Here is a 25,390-nt window from a genome sequence, read left to right on the forward strand (position 1 = left end):
TGATTCAGGCAATTTGACTTAAGTTACAAAGAAATATTCTTAGTTTTTCTAAAAGGTAATTACACCACATAAATGTTCAAGTTGTTGGATTGATATTTTGGATGTGTGAGTGTAAGGGCATGTATCTGAGAATTATGACAGTGTCAAATACATTTTTCATGAAAGCAGAAACCTAGATGATTTATTCCTCTGCATTTCAAGAACCATTCACATTCCTAAATCTAGTACAAGGAAGCAATGGCAGAAGTAACGTTGGGGCTTTGCAGCCAAACATACTAGCTTCAACCCCATGTTGACTACCTCCTGGCTATGAAACCCTAGGCAAGGTGCTGTCTCTTAAGGCCTCAGTTTCTTCACTTATAAAATGGGGATAATGAGTACCAACCTCATAGCATTATATAATGAGGAAGGTTAGATAGGGAAGGAGGAAGGGGAAGTGGCCCTAAGACCTATAACAAAGCTCCTCACTTAGTTTGGCACCCAAAAAGAACCAATGAAAGATGCAGCTAATCAATTCCTTATTAGCCCGACGGGGAAAGGCCACTCCAAATCCTCATAATTCAAGAATCCAAACCTCAGAAGGCCTTTCTTCCTGTACTCACTCCCTTCGAGCATGTAGTTTTGACACACATTAAAATTTGGGGCTGTACACACTGACTAACTCTTGGATTCTTTGGCTGTGCACACTCACTAGTCCTTGAGTTCTTTCCCACAGCTGAGTCAAGAGCTTTCATGGCACCAGCTCCTGGTCAGGAACTTGACTTCTCCGAGAATTCCTGAGGCTTTCTGGCATCCAGCCAAAAATGCCTGAGGCTCTCCAGTATCAAGCTCATTAGCCTACTTGACTGGACACACTAACTAGTCCTTGAGTTCTTTCCTGAAACTGAGTCAACAACCCTCACAGCACCAGCTCTTGATTGAGATCTTGATTTCTCCAAGAACTCCTGGAGTCGTCCGGCCTCATAAGTGTGAACAAAGAGATGCATATAGAATGGCACATAATGTTAGCTTTGTGAAGTTAGTGATAGCTACACATATGACTTGGAATTATATTCACATGCCATATGTGCATTAAATGGAAAAATTTATCAGTACTTAGGTTTTTAATGTGTACTTAGGCTTCATTTATTGTTGGGCTTTTTCCTTCTATTTTAAAATTTCTGATTGATTTTTATTCTAAATTATATTCCATTAAAACATACAGGAGATTTATTTATAGAGTCCAGAATGCCCAATAGCAATTCATCTCCTGCCTCACCTTCTGACATGTGGCAGATGCCTGCCTCTGTCTAAAGCTGTGACCCTCAAGCTGGGTGTCCTGTGCCCTTGAGGATTCATGAAGACTCTCCAAGGGGTTCATGGGCACATGGATAATTTCAAGAAAACCAATGCCCAGAATGCTCCATTTATATACACCCCCTCCTGCAATGCATCTCCTTGAGAAGGCACCTCTGAATCAGATTGTCTTTTCCCCATCCTTCTCACTGACATCCTTCTGCTTTTCAAAAGAAAGGCCTATCTCTCACCTATCATTGTTATTATTGTGATAATTACTCCAATGTAAAAAAAGAAAGTGAGAGACAAATTTAAATATGTCTCTTTAGAGACATATTGTTAGCTTGAGGAAGTGAAGGATGCCAAACATTCGGTAACAAATCCTTCACAACTCAGAATGGTTGATTTTAACAAAACTCAGTATTTCATGATAAATTATTACTGATTTTTTTCAAATGCCTTGGAAAGAAATCAAAGAATTGAGTCCTGTCCCTATAACAAAACTCTTCCATCCATATCTGTGTATTTATGTGAACAAATTTTCTCAGTGCTTGCCTTAAAAATAGCATTGACTGATGCTGAACTTTCCTCATTATAGGAATAGTATTCTGTTGATGACTATATGAACTAACTGAAAAAAAAAGAAACCATAACTATCTCAGAGATGATTTCTAATACACTTTTTTACGTTTTTATTTTAGAAATAATTTTGCAAGTGTGCTGGTGGGAAACTGTTTATGTACCACAGAAAAACCAAGTTCTTTTCACTCTAATCCAATCTTGTGGGACAGAATTGTTGTGGGGTAGGATATTTTGATTAGATTTTTTCCATGGAGATATGGCCCACCCAATTATGGGTGTGACCTTTTGATTAGATGGAGATGTGACCCCACCCACTCAAGGTGACTTTTAATTCATTTACTGGAATCCTTAAAAGAGCTGACATAGAGAGCAGAGAGATCAGATGTCTGGAGTGGCAAAAGTTGGTGAGAGAGCCATTTGAACCCAGAAGATGAGAGAGAAGAATTCTCCGGCCCTGAGAGATGCTAAACTAAGAGATGAAGCCCAGAGTTTTGTCCTGGAGTAGCTAAGTGAGGACCCACAGATGCTTAGAGAAGCCATTAGAATCAGAAGCTGAAACAATGGAAGCAAGGACCAAGGACCAGCAGATGCCAGCCATGTGCCTTCCCATGTGACAGACATCAACCTTTCTTCGGAGTCAAGGTATCTTTATCTGGATGCCTTAGTTTGGACATTTTTAAGGCCCTCGAACTCTAAACTTATACCATAATAAATCCTCTTTGTAAAAGCCAATCCATTTCTGGAATATTGCATTCTGGCAGCATTAGCAAAGATATTTGTGCTGTTCTGTCCAATCATGTGCTGCCAGTAACTGAAGTGGTTACTGTTTCTGGGAGAACATTTTTTAACACTTAAAGCCTATGGTTCCTGAAATTTAAAAAATTGGAAGCTATAACCATACATTCTTTGAGAATTGAAGGCTAATCAAAAAGAACTTCATACATAAAATATATTACATTGGAATTAAATTCTGTGGTCTTGAGATTCTATTGGACACATTTTAAAGAGTATTTCAAGAAGCCAGGAGAGAGACTGGTTAAATTCTCCAACTGCTAAGGTTGAGTCAGAGAGAGTCCTGTCATGCTTCACCAAGACAGAATAATAATATCGATTAGGGACAACAGACCTAAATTCCATCTGCATTTAATATAGGTAGGTTTGAATACATCCTTGTTTTCCCTTTAGTTTGTACAAAAAGACATAATATCTGGCAGGCCACGGTGGCTCAGCAGGCAAGAATGCTCGCCTGCCATGCCAGAGGACCCAGGTTCAATTCCCATGTGCCTGCCCATGTTAAAAAAAAAAAAAAAAGACATAAAGCCTTGGATTTCATATATTTAATCGAGTGCCTTTAACTCTACCCATGGATAAAATTGAATCTAAGCTCTTCTTTGGTATTTCATTTTAAGTATTGACTATAATTTGAAACTATCAGTCCCTAGACTTTGTTCTATCATTAGTTTGCCCTGTCTTCTGGGTCATTCATATCAGAATTCTAGCATATTATGTGCTAATTCCCAACCTAAACAAATGAGCAAAAAGTTCAAGGATAAAAGACTATTTAGGGATAAAAGAGAAATTAAGAGGAGAGAAAGTAGAGATAGAGAATATTTCAACTCTTAGCAGAAGCTGAAAAATGGACTAAGGGAGGGTTTTGTTTCATTCTGTTTTATGCAAAATTGCTAATCATTAAAGAAGTGCCCATTTGGATTTTGTTGATACAGAATTAGCAAGCAGTTAAATATGACTTTTAAGGGAGTATGGGTATGAAAATTGTAAAATGATTTTATGTACCAAAAAGATAAAAATTGCTCTCTCATAGAGTAACATCAAGACAAATTACTTAATTGTAGCTATTAAACACTACACAAAGCTTAAAATATTGAAATATCAGCAAAATCTGCTACAGTTTCCCACTTAATCAAGAACTTTTCTTTAAAGAAGCACTACTATAGGTTAATCTTTCATCAATTGATCTAATTGTTTGTTAGATTAGATTTTCTTATCTCGAAAATCCTCCTGAACAGCTGCAAGTTTCTAGTTTTTAGAGGTTTTATTATAAGATACCAGATAAAGACATATCCTCCTTCTCTCCTGAGGGGAAAGTAAGAGATAAGCATGCTGTCCTAAAGAGGAAAATTCTATTATTCAGAAGTTACAGTAAACTAATTCTCTTATCAAGGATTATTACTCTGTGGTGTCTGTAATGTTATATTTAGGATTATTTATTCACAGTCTTTACTAAATACTCTGCCTTAGGCACAGTTACTGCCCTATAGGATCTCGCAGTCTAGTGGTGAGAGCCAACAAGAGGGAGCCAGTTTATTGAACACTGAATAACATACTCCTTCCCACTGAGAGGATTTGCCCAGGGACTTATGGAAGGATGGAGGAGGGATTTGTGGAAGGATAGAGGGAAAAAAGGAGTAAGACAGTGGGATGGGAGAACTAGATGAATTCAGGGCACTTCAGAAATATTTCAAAATATTAAAGACATAATTGAAGTTTTCCCACAAATAGTTTCAAGTTCCTCTTCAGTTCCCCTTGTCTTTCTATTTTTAACTATTTACTTAATTTTGTGCCATCTGTGTATATTATAATAAGTTGCTTAAATGATAGATGTAAAACTGTAAATATTTTTCTGGGCTATTGCTTGAATTTTACACAAATGCAAAAACGTTATATTTATTTTGTAGTGAATTTGTATTTTATTTTTACACTTAAGGAGAAAATTTTTAGTTCATAAAGAAGCCTTATATCATGATAAAAATCTTAAGATACTGTTTTTTCATTTTTACCTCTCTGCCAAAGCCCTGATTTCCTTGGTGTTTTAGATTCCTAGGCTGCTGAAAGCAAATACCATGAAATGGATTGCCTTAACAATGGGAATTTATTAGCTTACAGTTTTGAGGCGAAGAAAAATGTCCAAATGAAGGCATCATCAAGGCAATGTTTTTTTCCAGAAGATTGGCTGCTGTCAATCCTTGATTCCTCTGCAGAATTGCAAGACATTGGGAGGCATCTGCTGGCCTCTCCCTTCTCTTTTGAGTTTCTTTACTTTCAGCTTCTGGCTTCCATGTCATGCACTTTCTTTTTCCCTCTCTTCCTCCTCTCTCTCTCTCTCCATCTCCCTCTCCCTCTCCCTCCCTCCATTCCTTTTATAAAGAATTCCAGTAAGTAGTTTAAGAGTCACCCTGGGCCATTCCTTAACTGAAGTAACCTCATCAGTAGATCCTACTTACAATAATAGATTTGTACCCACAGAAATGGATTTGCTTTAAGAACATGGTTTTCTGGAATGCATACAGTTCCAAACTACCACACTTGGGAACATATGTTCTCATGTTTATGCAACTTAAAAAACATTGCTTGGATGATATGGAGAGGGAAAATTCCCCTTGATCTGAGTTTGTGGCTTAATTGTTTTAAAGTAACAGGAAAGGTTCACCTTTAGGTATTTGTCCTTGCGTGAAGCAGCTCCTGAAACACATTTTCAGGTTTTGGTGACTTTTTAATGGGATTGATATAAAATAATTTCAGATTTGGCACTGTTGGCGAGATCACTAAGCACAGCTCTTTCACCCTGTATCTGAGGACACTGAGATACACAGAACTTAAGTAATTTGACCAAGGAAATACAATTAGTGTAATAAATTGCAATATATTCAGACACTCATAAAAGTCTTCCATGTAGTCTGTGAATTTAATTGCAAGATAGAAGTATTTTGCCCCCTCTAGGTATTAGCATCAATGACTTCTGGCTAATGAAAGTTGGTGATTTGAAAAAAAAAATACATACTAAGCACATGCATGACTCTACTTCCATTTCCGGCATACAGAGTTTGCTTGTCATCATACTAAATAAGCTATATAGAAGAGACCATTCTCTCCAAGAATTTTATTTTAGTTGGAGGTCTTAAATAAATTGAAATACGTAAAATGAGGTTGATGCAAACACTTTCAGAGACAAAATCGGGGCAGAACTCATACAAAAATAAGACAAGTAGCTCCTTTCTGAGTCGGACTTTTTGAGTGTCATTTCTCTCTCCTCCCTTCACGTGTCTCTTTATAAATGCAGTGATATTCTCATTCCCTGCCTTCATGATTGTTGATGTTAGTTCTTCTCTCAGCAGGCTGAGTTCTAAGGGAAATGGGAGGAGAGTCAGTTACTTGGGTCCTTCGATAATACTTAGCCACTTCTTTTGGAAAGCACAGTGCTGGAAAGGGCCATTCAATGATCATACTTTGATATTCTCTCTTTACCAAACATTCCTATTCAAAGGCTTATGATGTATTTCTTAAATATTCTGCCACAGTTGTGCAAGTTATGTTTGAATTCCCAGAGGTAGTTTTAATTTTCCCAGCATTCACTGTGTTAGGAGACTCTAGGTAAAACAACCACTTTACTTGCAATCTTTTTAATGGCTGTGGACCTGTTTATTTAGTAAAATCAGAAAAGCTAACATGTATGGAATGGTAACATGTGCCAGGTAGTACCTTCTCTGCCTTACCTGTGCCTTGTGTACTTTTTCTTGCTTAATCCTAGCAATACCACTATGAAGTAGGCATTCTATTAATCCCGAAAGGCCTCACAACTGATAGTATAGGCACAGATCCAGAGTTGGACCAAGGATTTTTTGCCCCTAAAATCTATGGTGTTTTCGTTGTGCTATGCACCTTTCCCCCTAAAGCATAGTGCTTCCACAAGTTAGAATTCTCACTAAAAGTTGAATCAAATGCAACTGAACTGATGTATTGGTATCCTATATTTAATGCTCAGAGTTACATTCAGAAAATAAAATAACTATTTCCATGGTAGGAGAATAAATGCAACCTTAAGACATTAATTTGCTGATTATTCTTCCCCTTTGAGGACAAAGTCTGTTAATGGATTTTATATATCTTTTATTGCACACAAAGATTCATTTCCATCTTATATTATTAACCTTAACCTCTGTGACACTCAGGAAACATTAAAATGGGAAACTGTAATAATATCATTAATAACCCTTTCCGCATAATACGGTGAACTGAGTGAAATATGATGAGTTACTTTTATGTGGAGAAAAGATAATATTACTCTATCTTGACTCCAGAGTGTTAACATTTTTAGGGTTAGCATTAATTTGTTTTCTTTTGATCGCACATTATTACATTTATTTTCTTTTGTGAAATGTGAAAACATCCCAAATGCTAATGATGTGTTTTTAAGGTCTTAACACATACAACTCATTAGATTTCTGTTTTTCAGCTGAGTGTTTGTGAAGTCAGTATTTGTTTCTCTTCAGGGAATTCTGCTTGTGTATTTTAAAGATACATTTACCATATCCCTCGGGCAACTGTGCCAATCTCTATTTTTCATTATCTTAGCTATAAAAATAGTTTTTCACTTTGCAGTGTTATACAGTTCAGATAGATTTAGTTTGTTCTTCCAAAAACATTTGTAGAATTCCTGCTGCCTGTTTCTTAAAAAAATATTTTTTGTTCTTTGTCTTTTAAAGAGTATGTTTACCCAGAGAAAGTCTATGTATCAAGATGAGGTTTGTTTTATACTTTATAAAAATTTTAACTTGAACTTTGATGCTAAGTACCCTCAAGAGGTTATTTTATTGTGGTGTTGTTTAATATTCAAGCAATGGAGAATAGTTTGTGATGCCAGTTATAGCATTTCAAAGAAGACATAAACCTGAGCTTCATCCCCCCTTTTGTAATTGTGCTTTACCCTATCTAGCCACATAAAGCCTTAACTAAAATTTTAGGGGGACACTGAAATTCTCTTAGATTTTTCTCTCATTGCCTAGATCTCCCATGGCAAAAGAAGTAATGAAGCAACTTTAAAAAAAAATTATTTATTTTTTATTTATGATACATAACCACATACAAACACATTCTTATCGTATGATCATTCCATTCTTGTTATATAATCACACTATCATCACATAGTTGTATATTCATCTTCATGATCATTTCTTAGAACACATGCATCAATTCAGAAAGAGCAATAAAATGAAGACAGAAAAAAATTCATACATACTATACCCCTTACCCCTCTCCTTCACCAAGCACCAGCATTTCAATCTACTAAATTTATTTTAACCTTTGTTCCCCCCATTATTTATTTATTTTTATCCATATGTTTTACTTGTCCGTCGATAAGGTAGACAAAAGGAGCATCAGACACAAGGCTCTCATAACCACAAAGTCACACTGTGACAGCCATATCATCATATATTATCTTTAAGAAACATGGCCACCAGAGCACAGCTCCACATTTTCAGGCAGTTCCCTCTAGTCTCTCTGTTACATCTTTACTAACAAGGAGCTATCTATTTAGTGCATAAGAATAACTCCAGGATAAACTCTCCACTCTGTCTGGAATCTCTCAGCCCCCACTGACACTTTATTTTGTCTCATTTCACTCTTCCCCCTTTGGGTCGAGAAGATTATCTCAATCCCTTGATGCTGAGTCTCAGCTCATTCTAGGATTTCTGCCCCACATTGCCAGGAAGGTCCACACCCCTGGGAGTCATGTCCCACGTAGACAGGGGGAGGGCAGTGAGTTTGCTTGCTGTGTCAGCCGAGAGAGAGAGAAAGAGAGAGAGAGAGAGAGAGAGAGAGAGAGAGAGAGAGAGAGGCCACATCTGAGCAACAGAAGAGGTTCTTTTGGGGGTGACTCTTAGGCCTAATTTTAAGTAGGCTTAGCCAATCCTTTGTGGGATTAAGTTACATATGAACAAACCAAGATTAAAGGCTCGGCCTATTGCTTTGACTGTCCCCACTCCCTGTGAGAATATCAAGAATTCTCCACTTGGGCAAGTTGAATTTTCCCCTTTCTCACCATTCCCCCTATGGGACTCTGCAAATACCTCCCTATTCACTGTTCAAATCACTCTGGGCAAACCTAGAAAATCTCATGCCCTATGCAAGGTTCCAAGTACTATGGTATAATGAAGCAACTTTGATATAGTTATTTTTGTTATGATATCTACAGAAAATCAATAATAGTAAAAAAAAAAAATAACAAGATATGAACATCATACTTTTCAGGGGCTCCATATACATTCTCTTCTAATTTGGTTTTAAATTTCTCTTGTTGGTATCTGTTATTGCTGGTTTACAGAGAAGGAAACAAAATTCAGAGAAGTGGCAAGCTCGAGTTCACCTATTTACTAGAGTTACAACCTAAACTTGGGAACTCTAATAACAAGTCCTATTATATTTCCACTGTACTTTCCATGATTAGATGAAATGAGAAAAAAAATGGAGTGAACACCTGTAGAGGAATTTAAATTATGAGTATTTAAAACTTTTTCTTTCAATGTGTATGTATGTCCATATCAGATTATCAAACTTTGTTGCTTAATTTAATTTTTTTGAGTGTACAAGGAGAGAGAAACTAAAGAAGCCCTTCAAGTTGATCACCTTTGAAATGTTAGACAAATTGTCATTTCAACATATGACTCCTTTACTTTTTTTCACAGCTGCAAACATTTTTTGAGACATTCCTAAGAGCCGGTTCACCTCTTCAGGCTTTTGATACTATGAAGGAAGCCATAAGCAAACTCCTGCTTGCAGCTGAAGTATCAGCTGAAACATCAGCTCTGGGACCAAAGACTTCCGATAGGTAAAAACAAATACAAATATTTAAAACGAAACAAAACACACACAAAAAATCTTACATTCCAAAATTTTATCAGTAACAAAATCGTTGCATTGGCTATTTAGGAATAATTTTATTTATATGTGATAAATTTTGCTCTCAAATGTCCACTGATTTAATAATGTAGAGAATGTAATGACTTGTATTAACAAAATTCAGGACCTCAGTTTTCTTGAATATAATTTGTCATAGTCTTTGTTCTAGGGAAATGTTAAATCTAGTATGAAAAAGAGGGTGCCTCAATTTAAGTTTTATCATACTTCGTATGTGAATAATACCTAGCACGTATCAGAGGGGCGTTTTCTTCTCCTTTTGCAGGTTTTCAAGGAGAAACTTCACTGTTTATTTTAATATTACGAGTATTTTAATATATTTATGTTTTCTGTAAGGAACAAAACAGAGTCTAAATCCAAAATTATGTCCAACTTTAGAGTATCCAATCCAAGTCATTGCTCTTTTTAATTAGTGCAGATATTGAAAACTCCCTGTAATAATGTTTAATAACATCACACCAAATAATAGAGTAAATGTAGCACATAAAATATACTATGTTACCTTGTGTTTTTGCTTCAGATGCAGACTATGTTTTCAACTTTTAACTTTTGATATTGGTTACGGCAGTTTCAGGTACCCCAAAGTTCTACAGGTGAGTATATCAAAGGCCACCTGTGGTGTGAACTTCAGTATTTTGCTCAAAAGATCTGTGCGTGTGTGTGCATGTGCGTGTGTGTGCATGTGCGTGCGTGTGCGTGTGCGTGCATGTGCGTGTGCGTGCATGTGCGTGTGTGTGCATGTGCGTGTGTGTGCATGTGCGTGCGTGTGCATGTGCGTGCGTGTGCGTGTGCGTGCGTGTGCGTGCGTGCATGTGCGTGCGTGTGCATGTGCGTGCGTGTGCGTGTGCGTGCATGTGCGTGTGTGTGCATGTGCGTGTGTGTGGTGTTTTCTCTTATAGCAACTGATCGATAAATAGCAACTTCCAGGAAAATTATCAGTGGTCTGTATTTACTGTTATTTACGAAATTAGCTAGTAGGTGGAGGATCTAAGATTTGCATCTCAGTCCCCATATTTGTCCCTGGTGAATAAAAAATAAATTTTCTGTGATTTAACCACTGTTTGTGAAATAAGTGTGGTGTAATACACACTATGTGTTAATGAAGTAAAAGAGATATGTAGAAAATAGCAAATTATCTAGCTTTTTCACCTAGTTTTATAAAAGAGAGAATTCATTTATTTTTTACACATAAATATCTAGTTTTCAGTTGGTCTGTATTTTTTTTTTTTTACTTTTTTTTTTTTTTTTTTTTTTTGAAAGACAGAGAGAAGGAAGGAAGGATAGAAGGAAGGAAGGAAGGAAGAAAGGGAAACATCTTTAAACATTTTCTTGTTTTATTGTATTCTGTTTCTCCGTTTTTGTTACATGGGCTGGGGCCGGGAATCGAACCGAGGTCCTCCGGCATAGCAGGCAAGCACTTTGCCCGCTGAGCCACCGCGGCCCGCCCAGTTGGTCTGTATTTTAATTAAAAAGTCAAAGGAATTTTTAAAATATTTTTTCTAGTGTAATTATACACAAGTTGAAGGAAGTTGCTTTTATTTGACATTTAATTAAGGGTTTTTTCCACTTGAATCAAATTAGATCATTCAGAACACCTCCTCCAATATATTTGCCATATAAAATAGCCTTTAGTGGTAAGAAGATGAAAATAGATTGAATTAGCCCATAAAAAGCTTTATCTTGGGTTATGGATTAGGAAGAGGGAAGATGAACAAAGTAAAATTATGTTGTAGCCAGAATTCAACTTCATATTTCATTGACCTGCTCTCAAACTATTATATTGAGAGATTTGTTGATTAAATTATATACACCCCAGGTATTTGGATGAATAGCTCAAGGATTTATCCATAAAGTTTTGAAACTTCATGAATCTTCATCTTTTAATGTTTGTTGATTCATTATTTTACACACACATACTATTATGCTTTTTAAAATTTATTGCTCAGAAAAATCACCTTCCATGACTCCAGATTCTTCAGTAATAGAGAAAGGGTTTTAAAATAAACTAATGTGACTTTATGTTGCATCAATGTGCTTATATATTAGAGAATTATATCTTCAAAAGAACTACATTACTTACGTTTATAAAATTGCTGACCTCCAAAAAGACCACTAGATGTCAGTTCTGATCTACAATTGAGCAGAAAATAAATTACGTCTTGGAAGTAATTCCACTGTATTAAAAGTAATTCCATGAAGAGTATTTGTTGTGCTTTTACTTTTACAAAGGTGCATGAGTATTTAAATGTTCAAGATGATGATAATATGGATTTTGAGGACCAAAATACAGAAGAATTCCTTTTAAAAGATACGTTCAATTTCCTCTTCTCTAATGAATCTTCACTGTCCGTATTTTCTGAAATATTTCAGAGATTATATAAATCAGGTATATTTAAGGTAAGTAAATATTTGCGAACTATTTCTCGTTTCACACCATTCTTTAGAAGAGACCATTTTCTCTTTATTACACAATTAAGCAACTTGGTGATTATTTGAAATTAATTGGCTTTCATTATATTATATCTCTTAATATTTTTCTAGCCTAAGATCCAATATTATTTGTATGTCAACTAACTACGTGAATGATTAATTATGATGAAGTTATGGATTGAAAATGGGGTAAAGCAGTAGATATTATAAGTTACATATATATTACAGAATGTTTTAAAAGGAATGCTAGAACTTGATGGAAGCAGCCTAGAGTAGTAGTGAGTGCTCTAAATTGGCATCACATCTGGTGAACATGTTTGGTCAGATGTAGTCTACTAGTATGTAGTATTTAGAGTACCATTGGCTGTTTTTTATTTTTATTTTTTTTAATGTATTAGCATAAGCTTTCTGAATACATAAAAAAAAAAAAAGACAAGTTACCAAGTATACCAAGTGTAGTAGTGTTCCCTATATATTTTTCTGTTTTATTTGGAGAATCTGGAAAAAGTAGAATATGAAGAGTGTCTCAAACAAAACTTGATGCTCAATGGAGATGTTGTTGAAAGATATAATGAGACCTTATAGACTGGGTAGATTTTAAAAAAATGGATGTGAGGAAAATATGGAAAGATACATATATAAAATCCACGAAACTCCAAAATGGCAATATCCCATGTATGAGGTTCACATGTAAATGTGCATTTGCTGCTCCCATCTCTAGTGTCCTGGAGACCAAAGGAGATTCCTCCAGCATTCCCAAACTGATTGCTAAACACCTGTGCCTGCCCGAGCTCATCTCTCAGCCTCATTACCAAAGCACCATTGAGCTGTTTCATTCGGGTCCTCAAGGAATATGACGTTTTTTTATATTGGGATTCATGCTGTGCTAAGATTAAGTTACCATGTATTGTTTAGCATTGATTACCTCTACTGTATTTGTAGAGTCTAAAATTTGATGTTCTATGAAGTGGGAGGCAATTGGGCTAAACATGATTTGACTTGGTACCAACTGCTCAAAAGTTTTTTTCCCCCTTATATAGGATGAAAACTATAAAAAGGAATCAAATCAATGTCTGTCTTTAGAGGAGATTAACTCAATTATGACTTTCATAAAGGAACTTGGACATCTGGGACAATTCCAACTGGTAAAACAAAAGTGATATTTGATTCCTCATGATGCCTGAGGTTATACATCAGTCATAAGCTCTACTTGTTTTGAACTTCAAGCTACATGGAGATTTTCTTCATAGAAATCTTTGTGAACTGCTTTCCTCTTTTCAGAGATTGGAATATTAAGATGAGGAGGATCAATATGTTTTTCTTCAACTGTTTGCAAATAATACCTGGCTTATAAAAATAGAAAAGCATGGAATTAGTATAGCTGCCAGGGTTTGACAGTTCTCAAGTGGAAAATGTCAACATTTTTCAAAAGTTTTCCTTTTATCTTTGGGACAATTGCCATGTAACCGAATTTTATTTCTGCTTATTATAATCTTCTCACTTATGTAAGATCAAATACAGCAACATATATAAGCAAGCTATTTAAAAGTCAATTAGTCTAACTCTATAGCAAATGTCGAAGAAAGAAATATAAATAATTATAATAAATTTTAACCACTTTGTTTCATCCTACAAAAATGAATGGCACTTATTTTATCTTCTATGCATTTTCTTGGGTTTTGTTAATTTATTGATCAATATCAAAGGACAATTCATTACATATGAATATGCATACTCAGTACTTGCTTTGTTTCCTGTTCTGACGCTTATGCAGATGAACTACAGTGGATATGTATTTTTTCCACCAATGCTTTGTTCATTAAAAACATTTTTAAGTAGCATTTTTAAAAGTCTATCCATAATTCATTATCAAACTTTTTGACTCAAACGTTAATTTTTTTTTTTTTTTGCATGGGCAGGCTCCCGGAATTCAACCTGGCTCTCCAGCACAGCAGGGGAGAACTCTGCCACTGAGCCACCGGTGCACCGCCCGAACATTAATTTTTTACTTAAAAAAAAAAAATCTGTGCATTTGTGTACTACTTACATATGTTATAACTGACTTACTAAGTTAATTAATGATTGATTGACACCTGTTTTATAATTTAGTCACATACTTTGGAGGGTCCAAAGATAATTGCCCCAAAGATCTTTTAATTCACATGTGATCATTGTAGTTCATTCAAATATATTAGGTATTACATTCATGACAGTTTGGCTCAATAATTTGCAAAGATAATCAAAGAGACTTGGCCCCACCCTTAAGGAATTCATAATTTAAGACACTGTAAATGTAGAGAACATCTCTCAGCGTACTGTCAGAAAGAATGGAAGAGTAGAAGAATTATTTTATGAGGGAAAGGCCAAACCTCAATTTCCTGACTCTCAGAGTAGAAAAAGGATAACCACTGATTTTTAAGGAGGGAGAATTTTCTGATTAATTGTTTTCACGCTAACATAAGTCACTTCTAACCCAAGAGTATTTTTCTTCCTTTTACCTGCCGCCTGACTCACAGTTAAATACTTAGCTTAGTATAAATACTTAGCTGTTGCCAGGTATTTATAGCAGGAAGGAAAAATCCATTCCTACAAAACAGCAAGAAAAGGAAAACACCCCTTTTGGAAATATGATCACCTACAAAATTAGTTCCTTATACAAAGTAGCATTTACTTTGACAATTGCACAGAAAACTAAATTGTGATATAGACCAATGGTTATTTTAAGATAAATATCTGATTTTTTTACATATCTGATTAGGTTGAAAATTTTTCCTAGTAATGCTACATTTTAATTCATTTTCTGTAGCTTATTCTGATATTCTGTCTTTGAATATTCTTTCACAGCTCTTTCCATCAGCTACTCCTGGGATTCAATCTTTGATGGAAGAATTTTACGATATGGCAAATCCTATGGGAAAATCTGGCTCAATCCTGACTCAGTACTGGTCTCTTTTATATGTATTTGAACAATTTCAGCTCATGAATAAAAAAGCACAGCTATATCCACTGGAATGGTAAGATAGCCACAAATTTGGGGTACACAATCCAAGAAAGTCTCTAGTCTAAAGATTGATTTCAAAAGGCTACATTAAAGAAAGCAACAAAAAGAAGTGTATCCAAAAATTCCTGCTTTGGAAAATAAACTCCTTTAAAGCATTGAAACCATAATGATTCTAGTGGTCTTCAAACACTAACAAGAATATATCCAACAGTTGTTTAAACCAATAGGACCTGACTTCACCATTAAGTAATACTTAAAATTAAAAATTTTTATAGAGTTGCCTTCTATAATATATATCCTTGAATTGCCTGGAGCATCAGAGAGACAGAATTAGGTGAGATTTGTTTTATGAACCATCAGTCAGTGTGGAGCCTGAGAGGGTAAAGTATTTAGAGGGTTTGTAAGGCGAGACTTTGTTCTGGGCAAAGCCTATCCAAATTTGTATATTTGTTCTGTCACTGGCACAAGATTAGAACTTTTTTGTTAGAAGGTGGAATCTCAGAGGAAAACATTTGGCGGGGAGATAAGGTTCTTGGCCTCCTATCTCCACTTCCCTTTTAATAATAGGAGTGATCAAGGAATGAAAAGAAAGATGAGAGAAGTTAGACGTATGAACATATTCAGAAGTTGGTGAAGGAACAGGGTCTAAAATTTTGTCTGCTTCTTTATTGCAGGGATGGAAGTAAGGAAGTATTTGACTTTTCTACTGCCAGGACAATAGCAATAAACTTTAAAGCTCCTAAAGAGATGAAAGACCAAATGTAGATGCCATAACCATTCATATCTCCTGCAGTCACCCTCAGAAAGTGCTTCAATCTTGGCTAATTCTGACTTCCTATTGGGTTCTGCTTCATTTCCTACTGCCTCGGAAGACAGAACAGTTCTATGTTAAACTTTTCTTATAATTCAAAATATAAATAATTATATATTTGGAGAATTCTTTGGACATCTGTCAGGTTAAGACTCACTTTAATCAACACAACTTTATGAATTGGCCTTATTTCTCCAATACTTGGCAGTAGTAGGCCTGATGGGTTTTTGCTTGTTTGAAAATTAGACTTTATATAATATACTTTAAAGCCGCTTGGTAATTTCAGCCACTCAAATAACCCAAGATTGTCTCATTCTTCTTAACAGATGGGGGGAGAGCAGACTTGATTTACCAAGAAACCTATTTCAGCACTGTTTCTAACTTTGAGCATGTTCCTTTGAAAAATGCCAGCTTTGGAAAGTTTGCTCCCCAGCAAGTTTCCTCAGGGTCTGCATATGTTGAAAGATTAAGCAATTGGCTCATCATCAGTGCCAAAGATTGGAGTACCATCCATTGAGGGAGTTAACGAATAATCAGTGTGGGGTATGGTAAAAATGGGAGTTAACTCCCATCCATTGAGGGAGTTAACGAATAATCAGTGTGGAGTATAGTAAAAATAGTCTGTCTTTTTAAAATCAGACAGATGTGGATTTAAAAATCCCAACTATAGAGTTCATTAATTTCAGTGGGTAAGGTTTTGACCCTTCTAAATCTCAATTTTCTCATCTGTAAAATATGGATTATTCTACCTCATAAGTATTTCAGAAAGATTATGTAAGATAACTTCCATGTGCCTCATGGTAGCTGAAATGCTACAATGAAGGCAGATAATACATTTCACTATGCTTCCTTTTCATGTTACTAAACCATCTGCAGTGGGAATAGTGTTCCTATAAAAGAAGGAAAAGAGGGAAAAGTTTGAAAGTTTTATCTAAATCAATACTGAGACAAGTAAACTTCCAGATGTTTATCAAGAAACTGTTAGGTGTATTGCTCCTAGAGCATTTCAAGTAAGACTACACAATTCTAATTATCTTTGAGTTTCCCAATGATTGTATGTATGTTTAATGATCTTAGCCATGCCCCATTGCAAGGAGGAAACATATTATCCACATTTTCCAAATGGTGAGACTGAGATGTGGAAAAGAGGGGTCATTTGCTTAACCATTCTAATAGAAACAGAGTTGAGGCATGGACCATTGTCTTCCTCTCCATGTCCAGTGCTTTTTTCAGGCAAGGAGGAAGGTCAGAGGTAGTCATTCATCACTGCCCTTATCTTCATAGCCGACTACCTCCATTTTTTGCTCAGAAATAATCAATTTGACATACGTACACTGCCTGTGGGATATAATGATTTCATCCTTCCCTTTAAATCAAGATCATTCATTTATAGCAGCAAAGTGAGGAGAGATAAAAGTCAGAAAAGTAACAGTAGTACATAGCAGTTATGTGTATGCCCCAAAGCTAGGATCCAGGGGTCCCAACAGAGTTAGAATGCAAACTCTAAAATCAATGCTGGCACACTATCTGCTTGTTTTCACTTTACTGGAGATAAAGCTGCACATGTAGTTTGCGCTAAACAAATGCATTCCATGAAAATCCACATTATCAGAGCAAGCAATGTAGCCACACGCAATTACACAGGAAATGACTGCAGAATGCTATCAACTACACAGTGTCTCATTGCATTAAGATAGTAACATCTCCAAAATTCATTTTAGCATTGTTTCTCTTGCGAGCTTCCCCTAGGGCCTTTGCTTGGTTTGAATTTAGAGATTATTTTTATATTTGGCCTGGCACACAGTTGGACTTCAATGAAACATATTTCACCTCACATTCACCTTATTTATTTCTTCATTAATTAAAAGAAGGGGCATATTTAAAAATAAGTCTTAGACATTATTTTCACCCCTAATTATTTCATCATGTAGATCTGAGTAAATAAAGATTTTTTTTACATAAAACTGCAATACCTTTATCACCCCTTCCAATATTAGCAATATTTTAACTCCTTGAGTCTTCTCAATTTTTTATCTGATGTTTATATTTTGAAGGAATTGAATGTATCTTATTCATCTCCCCTGTATTTATAACATTTAACACAGAACACTTTATTTGATTTTTATGGCAATACTGCAGAGTAAAAAAAGTATTGCTATCTCCATTTTGCTGATGTGGAAATGGACAACACCACAGGAAAGTCACATCAGGTGACAGCGGCCCATCTGGCCCGAATGTCATCTACACCAGCAATTTTTCTGCCTGTAATTTAAATTATTTTGGCTCCCAATTTGAGGATTTAGAGGGCAATCTGGCCAGGCATTTAGTTAGTGACACAACAGAGAAAACACCAAGATATAACTCATCCTATGATTCACTATGTTAATCAGAGCTCAGGGGTAGAAGCATTGGCAAGCCATGGGTTATTTCCTCCACGGTACACTCATATTTCTTAGATTATATGTATGTTCTTCCCAGGCTATACCTCAGAGTTTCTAAGGCTTCTTGCTTCAAAACTGTAACTTCAGCCAACCAGAGTCCATTAAGAATGAATCAGTTCTGTTGGATCCAGGTTATCAGAGATTGCTCAGTTTTGGACTAAATAGTGAGCTTTTGCCCTGAGTTTCATCAAATGTTTCTGTTGATTGGTGATGATGATATTTCCACTCATCTCATTTGAGGATAGATTTACAGAATTTGAGGTATTAAACCCAGAAAGTGTCCTTTGTGTTCACAAAATAACATGGCCCAACACAGGAGTTAAAAAAAAAAAAACACTGTATTAGATGTAATTTTCATGAAGTTTGTTCATTTCATTGATCCACAGTTGTTTGGCATTTCATTTTCAGGAATTCTTTTGCAGAGGATGAGAACATGGAAAAACCACAAGTGCCATTTGATACAATTGAAAATAAAAAAGGTAAAAGAATATAGTCCCATTTATTTCAAAAGTATTGACTGGCCACAAAGCACGTAAAAATGTTTGGTTTCATTAGCAATAAAAATGAAAATTAAGCAAGAAATTACTATTTTCTCTCAAATTTGAAATGATTTATCTTCTTAAAAATAAGGCTTACTCAATCCCACAATGCCAGGGCCAGGCTCATCCCTGGTAATGTTCCATGTTTCCAAGGAGATTCACACCCCGGGAGTCACGTCTCATGCAGGGGAGAAGGGAAGGTAGTGAGTTTATTTGCAGAGTTGGCTTAGAGAGAGAGACCACTTCTAAGCAACAAAAAAGTTTCTGTGGGGATAACTTAGGCATAATTATAAGTAGGTTTAGTTTCTTCTTTGCAGGAATAAGTTTCATAAGGGCTAGATCCAAGAGTGAGGCTTAGCTTATTAACTTGGTAGCCCCTGATGCTTGTGAGGATATCAGGAATTTCCCAGGCAGTGAAGTTTAATATTTCCACATTTTCCCCAGTCCCTGAAGTTGGTTTTGCAAATACTCTTTTAGTTTTTTGCCAATATTACTCTAGAATGTAGTGGGATATTACATTAACCTATACAAAATAGCAAGATCTCATTCCCTATTCAAGATTCCATGCAATTATATTGTTTGAGTAAACTGACCATACAGGTTAAATTGGATAAAGTGTTACAGAAAATATAAATTTTGTACCAAATAAATATCCTTTCTTTGGTCTCACAGAAGTTGAAGTTTTAAAACACAGTCAATATCATCCTTTATCTTGTATTCTGGTTTACCTTAGTCCTAACCAGATTAGCTTCAATCACATCTCTAATTGAAGTCTAATCTCTTTTTCAGCTTCTTTAACAGTAGCTTTATGGTATAATGCTGATTTCACAACTGCAAAACTTTAACCTTGAGTCTCAAGTGTCACACAGATACCCAAATTTCCAGGGAATTACCAGATTATACACAAAGAGCTCCACAGCTCAGAATTTAGAAATAACAGCTACAACTCAGAATAGAAGCAACTGCTGAAAGAGCTTACAATCAAGGAACCTTTGCAATGAGATTTATCTAACATTCTGTGCTCCTTAATCATTGATTGCCCAAACTCTACCCATGTTCTATCACCTGATAACCTGTGCTCTTGAATTCACTTCCTAGAGTTTGCATATTATAGGTGAGGCTCCATATTAGTGAGAGTATACAATATTTGTATTTTCGTTTCTGACATTTCACTCAGCGTAATGAACTAGGGCCATTCACCTAGTTGCATACCTCATACCTTCATTCCTTCTTATAGCAGCTCAATATTCCATTTACATTCCACAGTACCATCGTAAACTGTGTTTTTACAAGGTGCAACACAGTTCACCCTTCCATTTGCCAGTTGATGTATGCTTAGGTCACCTCCATTCATTGCAGATCATGAATACTGACACCGTAAACACCATCATGAAAATGTCCATCCTCATTCCTGTTTGCAGTTTCTCTGAGTATATATCTATTCTAGTTTGCAAGCTGCTGGAATGTGATATACCTGAAATGGGATGACTTTTATAAAGGGGAATTTATTAAGTTGCAAGTCTACATTTCCAAGGCTATGAAAATGTCCAAATTAAGACAAGGCTATAAGGGTGTCCAAATTAAGGCATCCAGAAAAAAATACCTTGTTCAAGAATGCTATGATGTTCAAGATTTCTCTCTAAGCTGGGGAAGGCATATGGTGATATCTGCCAGTTTTCTCTCCAGGAATCTTCAACAGCTTCCCCAGGGCTCTGCCCTTTCTGTTGGCTCTGCAGGTCCTTGTGGCTCTCGTGGCTGTAAAGCTTCTTCCACAATGGTTCCCTCTTAAAGGGCTCCAGTAAGTAACCTCACCTTGAATGGGTGGAGACACATCTCCATGGAAACCATCTAATCAAAAGTTACCACCCACAATTAGGTGGGTCACGTCTCCATGGAAACAATCAGAAAGTCCCACCCAGAAATATTGAATGAGAATTAAAGAACATTTTCTCCAGCACTTGTATCTTTCTGTTTATTTTTAAACAAGTTTATTCATACAACATGCAATCTATCCTAAGTACACAATCAATGAATCCCAGTATAGTCACTTATTTATGCATTAACCAGTACAATCTGTATGAGAATATTACCTTTCTTTCATAAAGAAAGAAGAGGAAAAAAACAATAAAGGATAAAAAAATAAATAAAACGGTAAAACAACACCACCAAGAGTTTCATACCCCTCCCGTAGATCCCCCTCTTATTGACATTTAGCTTTGGTATATTGCCTTTGTTACAGTTAATGGGAGCATGTTGCATTGCTACTGTTAACTATAGATCCTAGTTTGCACTGACTGTATTTTTTCTATATACCATCCCATTTTCAACACCTTTCAATATTGACATTCATTTGCTCTCTCATGTAAAAACTTTCTTGTATTTGTACATTTAATTACCATCATTGTCCACTCTAGGTTTTGCTTATTTATACAGCCCCAGCTTTCATCCTCTTTCTTTCCTTCTAGTATCATACATGCCCCTAGCCTTCCTCTTTTAAACATGCTCACACTCAGCTTTGTTCATTATACTTACAATATTGTCCTCTCCTTTTACGCTTACTGATAGTCTTCATTTTTACACTCTTCTCCAAACTGCTCTCTTCTATCTTTTCATATCTGCCTATAGTGCTCCCTTTAGTATTTCTAATAGAGCAAGTTTCTTGTTCACAAACTCTGTCAGCATCTGTTTTTCTGAAAATATTTGAAACTCTTCCTCATTTTTGAAGGACATTTTTGCCAGATATAGGATTCTTTGTTGGCAGTTTTTCTTCTTCAGTATCTTAAGTCTATCATACCACTGCCTTTTTACCTCCATAGTTCCTGAAAAATCCACATGTAGTCTTGTCGAGCTTCATTTGGATGTGGTCAATCAGTTTTCTCTTGCTGCTTTCCAAATTCTCTTTGTCTTTCACATTTGACAATCTCATCAATAAGTGTTTTGGAGTAGGTGTATGTTCTAGTTTGCTAACTGCCAGAAAGAAATATACCAGAAACAGAAAGGCTTTTTAAGAGAGAAATTTATTAAGTTGCAAGTTACAGTTCTAAGGCCATGAAAATTTCCAAATTAAAGCAAGTCTATAAAAATGTTCAAATTAAAGCACCAACAAGATATTACCTTCACTCAAGAAAGACTGATGAAGTTCAGAGTTTCTCTCTCAGCTGGAAAGCACATGGCGACATCTGCTAGCTTTCTCACCAGGCTTCTCATTTCATGAAGCTCCCCAGAGGGTTTTCCTTCTTCATCTACAGAGGTCTATGGCTATATGGGTTCTGGTTGCTCTTGTGGCTCTAAAGCTTTTTCCAAAATGGTTCCCTCTTAAAAGGCTCCAGTAAGCAACCCCTCCTTGAATGAGTGGAGGCACATCTCCACGGAAACCATCTAATAAAAAGTTACCACCCACAATTGGGTTGGTCACGTCTCCATGGGAACAATCAAAAAGCTTCCACCCAACAATACTGAATGAGGATTAAAGGACATGGCTTTTCTGGGGTCCACAACAGATTCAGAGTTGGGAAATTTTTCGGTAACTATTTCCTCCATTATTCTTTCTGCCCCTTTTCCCTTCTCTTCTCCTTCTTGGATACCCGTAATGTGTATATTCAAGCGCTTCATGTTGTCATTCAATTCCCCGAGACCCTGCTTATGTTTTTCCATTCTTTTCCTATTTGTTCTTTTGTATGTCGGGTTTCAGACATTCTGTCTTCTCGTTCATCAATCCTTTCTTCTGCTTCTTTAGATCTTCTATTGTAAGTCTCTACTGTGTTTTTGCATCTCTTCTGTTGTGCCTTTTATTCCCATAAATTCTTCCATTTGTTTTAACAAGCTTTTGAGTTCTTCTTTATGGTCACTCAATGTCTTCTGTATATCCTTCATCTCTTTTGTCAAATCTTCCTTCAGTCCTTGATTTGATTTTTTAATTTAATTTAGAAGATTTGCTTGAACATCTTTAATTAGTTGTTTCAATTCCTGTATCACATTGAAGAGTTAGTTTTTTTGACTAGGCAATATCTCCATTCTTCCTAGTATGATTTGCAATTTTTTGCTGGTATCTAGGTGTCTGATATCCTTGATTATTTTATTCTAGAGGTCATTTACTCCCTGTTGCCTAGAGTTTTCTTGTTGGTTGGCTTTGTTCTCTATCTGTTCTTTAACATTCATTTCAATTTATTTTAGACCTCTCATATAGCTTTTGTTAAACTGGTGAGAATTTTTCAACTCTTGTTTTTCTGGTTCTGATCCTGCCAGATAAAATCAGCTCCAATCTGCTTTTCCCAGACAAGTTAGGCCCAAGTCTCAGGACGGTGCAATCAGTATTAAGAGTTCCTGATTATGAGACCCAACGGGTTGTCAGACTTTCCTGTGAACTCTCTAGATTCTGTGCTTTTCCTATCCTGCCCAGCAGGTGGTGCTTGTCAACCCACAGTTCCCCACTGGCATAAAATGGTGTGATGCCTTTAATTCTCAGTAGACCCTGTTGCTACCAGGGGCATAGCTGAGACAGAGGCTGAGGCAGAAGATGGGCTTTAGCTGCTTCTGTTTTCCAGCCTTGGGATCTGAATTCCTTAAATGGGGGCCACCATTTGTGCTGGGCCTACCCCTCCTCCTTTTCTTGGGGGAAGATATGCCCTTTAGGGGAACTGTCTTCATCACCCAACTAGTTACTTTGTCTCTCAGTCATACCTTAACTCAACCCTTTCCTGGGGTAGTGATGAAACTTGAAAGTGCCTGCAGTTTTGTTTAATGGGCAGTCAAAAAAGGGTCAGACTCCAGGCTCCAGGGTTTGCCAATCAAGAACCAGAATTAGTTACTGACTCTCTGTGCCCCTTTTCTTGGGGCACAACTCTTCTCCAGTATTCTGAGCTTGGCCAACTTCAAAGCCTCTCTTGTTTTGTTTGTTTGTTTCTTTTATATTTGTCAGCCCTACCTCCTCTCTGCCAGGGAGAAACTTCTAGGTTTCTTTCATGGTTGGCCCAGGTTTATCTGTACTCAGAGCTTATATTCAGCAGTCTGAATTTGTTAATTCTGCAATTAGAGCTTGGTTGAGCTACCTTCCCTTGCTCCTAGTAGAGACTTCTTCTTTTTCCAGTGGGAAGGTAATACCAAAACATCCCACCATGTCCATGATGGGGAGGGACCGGCCTCCAGAGCTTGGAAGGCTTATAGTTCTGTGAGGTGATCTTGGACCTTCCACCCCTTTCAAACTGGTATACAATGTGTATCCAGTCACAGGAGTCCCCCAAATGGTTTGTTTCAGAAAATTCCTAGCTATTTACCAGCTGCTCTAGAGGACAAACTAAATTCCACAACTCCCTATCCTGCCATCTTGCCCCACCTCTCATGGTACACAGTTAAATGAAAAAATTGGCTAGAAGTACCAAGAGCCTATAGTATTAAAGGAAACAAATAGTGAGTTTTCTTTTTTCTTTTTGGCTACCTGTATTTTCTATTGTTTCCTTCTAAAAAATAAAGAATATCTGCAAAATAAGAATATTTCTTATTTTTAATAAGAAAAATATATAATTCTAAGAAGAAAAAAATGAAAATAAGTACCCACCCATGTGTCTACAATTTTAAAAAATCAAAGTTTTTCTATTACAAATTGGTGTTTGATCCAACATGGTGATTCTCAAAGTATGGTCCCCAGTCTATCAGCATCATCAGCACTGCCTGAGAAATTGTTAACAATTCATACCTGCTAAATCAAAATCTTTGGAGATGAAGCCCAAGAATCTGTATTTTGACAAATGCGTGATGATTCTGAGGCACACTAAAGTTTGAGAACCAGTGATTCAAGAATCAATCAGATTTGCACACCAATTCATAGCGCCATTATTCACAATTGCCAAAAAGTGGAAGTAATTCCAGCATCCATCAACCAATGAATAGGTAAACCAAAATGTGTTATATAAATACAGTGGAATATTATTTATTGTTAAAAAGAAATGAAGTTCTGGTTCATGCGAGAGCATGAATGAACCTTAAAGACATCACACTGAGCGAACTAAACCAGGTACAAAAGGACACATAGTGTATGATATCACTGATATGAAATAATTAGAAAAAACAAATTCATAGAGTCAGAAACTAGAATACAGGTTATCAGCGGGTAAGGTTGAGTTTTTGGATTAGGGACTGGGAAGTAAATGGTTACTAAGTGCAGAATGTGTTTGGGGTGATGAAAAAGCTTGGGTAATGGATGATGGTGGTGGCGGTGTAACACTGTGAATGTGATTGACACCACTGCATTGTGTATTTGAAGTGGTTGAAAGGGGAACGTTTTAGGTTGTATGTATACTACTGGAGTAAATTTTTTTTAAAACTGTAGAACTTAACAACATAAGCAAAGAACCCTATTGTAAACTATGGACTGTAATTTCAGTACAATTATAATAATATGATAATATTCTTTATCAGTTGTAACAAAGGTACCACACTACTGAAAGGTATTAATAAAAGATGGAGGTTATAGGAACTCTGCGTTTTTCTGCAAACCAGAAAAATAAAAAAAATTAAATAGTTATAAATTTAATCTAATATATAATAATATATTATTTAATATAAATATAATGAAAATTATTTTTTTTAATGAACCAGAAGG

The 25,390-nt window shown here is 36.1% G+C and overlaps 1 protein-coding gene across 6 annotated transcripts in view; it reads left to right on the top strand.

The window, feature by feature from the left end:
- Window positions 1–25,390, top strand: part of CPED1 (cadherin like and PC-esterase domain containing 1) — a 295,057-nt gene that overhangs the window by 128,116 nt on the left and 141,551 nt on the right. For all 6 annotated transcript variants that reach the window (XR_013158483.1, XM_077117962.1, XM_077118342.1 and 3 more), the window contains 6 exons: window positions 9,339–9,481; window positions 10,091–10,163; window positions 11,800–11,967; window positions 13,041–13,145; window positions 14,845–15,014; window positions 18,662–18,732. Coding sequence is in view for 5 of the 6 variants with exons in the window: in XM_077117962.1 (XP_076974077.1) it covers window positions 9,339–9,481; window positions 10,091–10,163; window positions 11,800–11,967; window positions 13,041–13,145; window positions 14,845–15,014; window positions 18,662–18,732 (730 nt within the window). In the remaining variant the exon portion in view is untranslated. The remainder of the gene's footprint in view (window positions 1–9,338; window positions 9,482–10,090; window positions 10,164–11,799; window positions 11,968–13,040; window positions 13,146–14,844; window positions 15,015–18,661; window positions 18,733–25,390) is intronic.

The sequence above is a fragment of the Tamandua tetradactyla genome, chromosome 1 (genome assembly GCF_023851605.1).
Source record: "Tamandua tetradactyla isolate mTamTet1 chromosome 1, mTamTet1.pri, whole genome shotgun sequence".
In the NCBI taxonomy this organism is placed as follows: domain Eukaryota; kingdom Metazoa; phylum Chordata; class Mammalia; order Pilosa; family Myrmecophagidae; genus Tamandua; species Tamandua tetradactyla.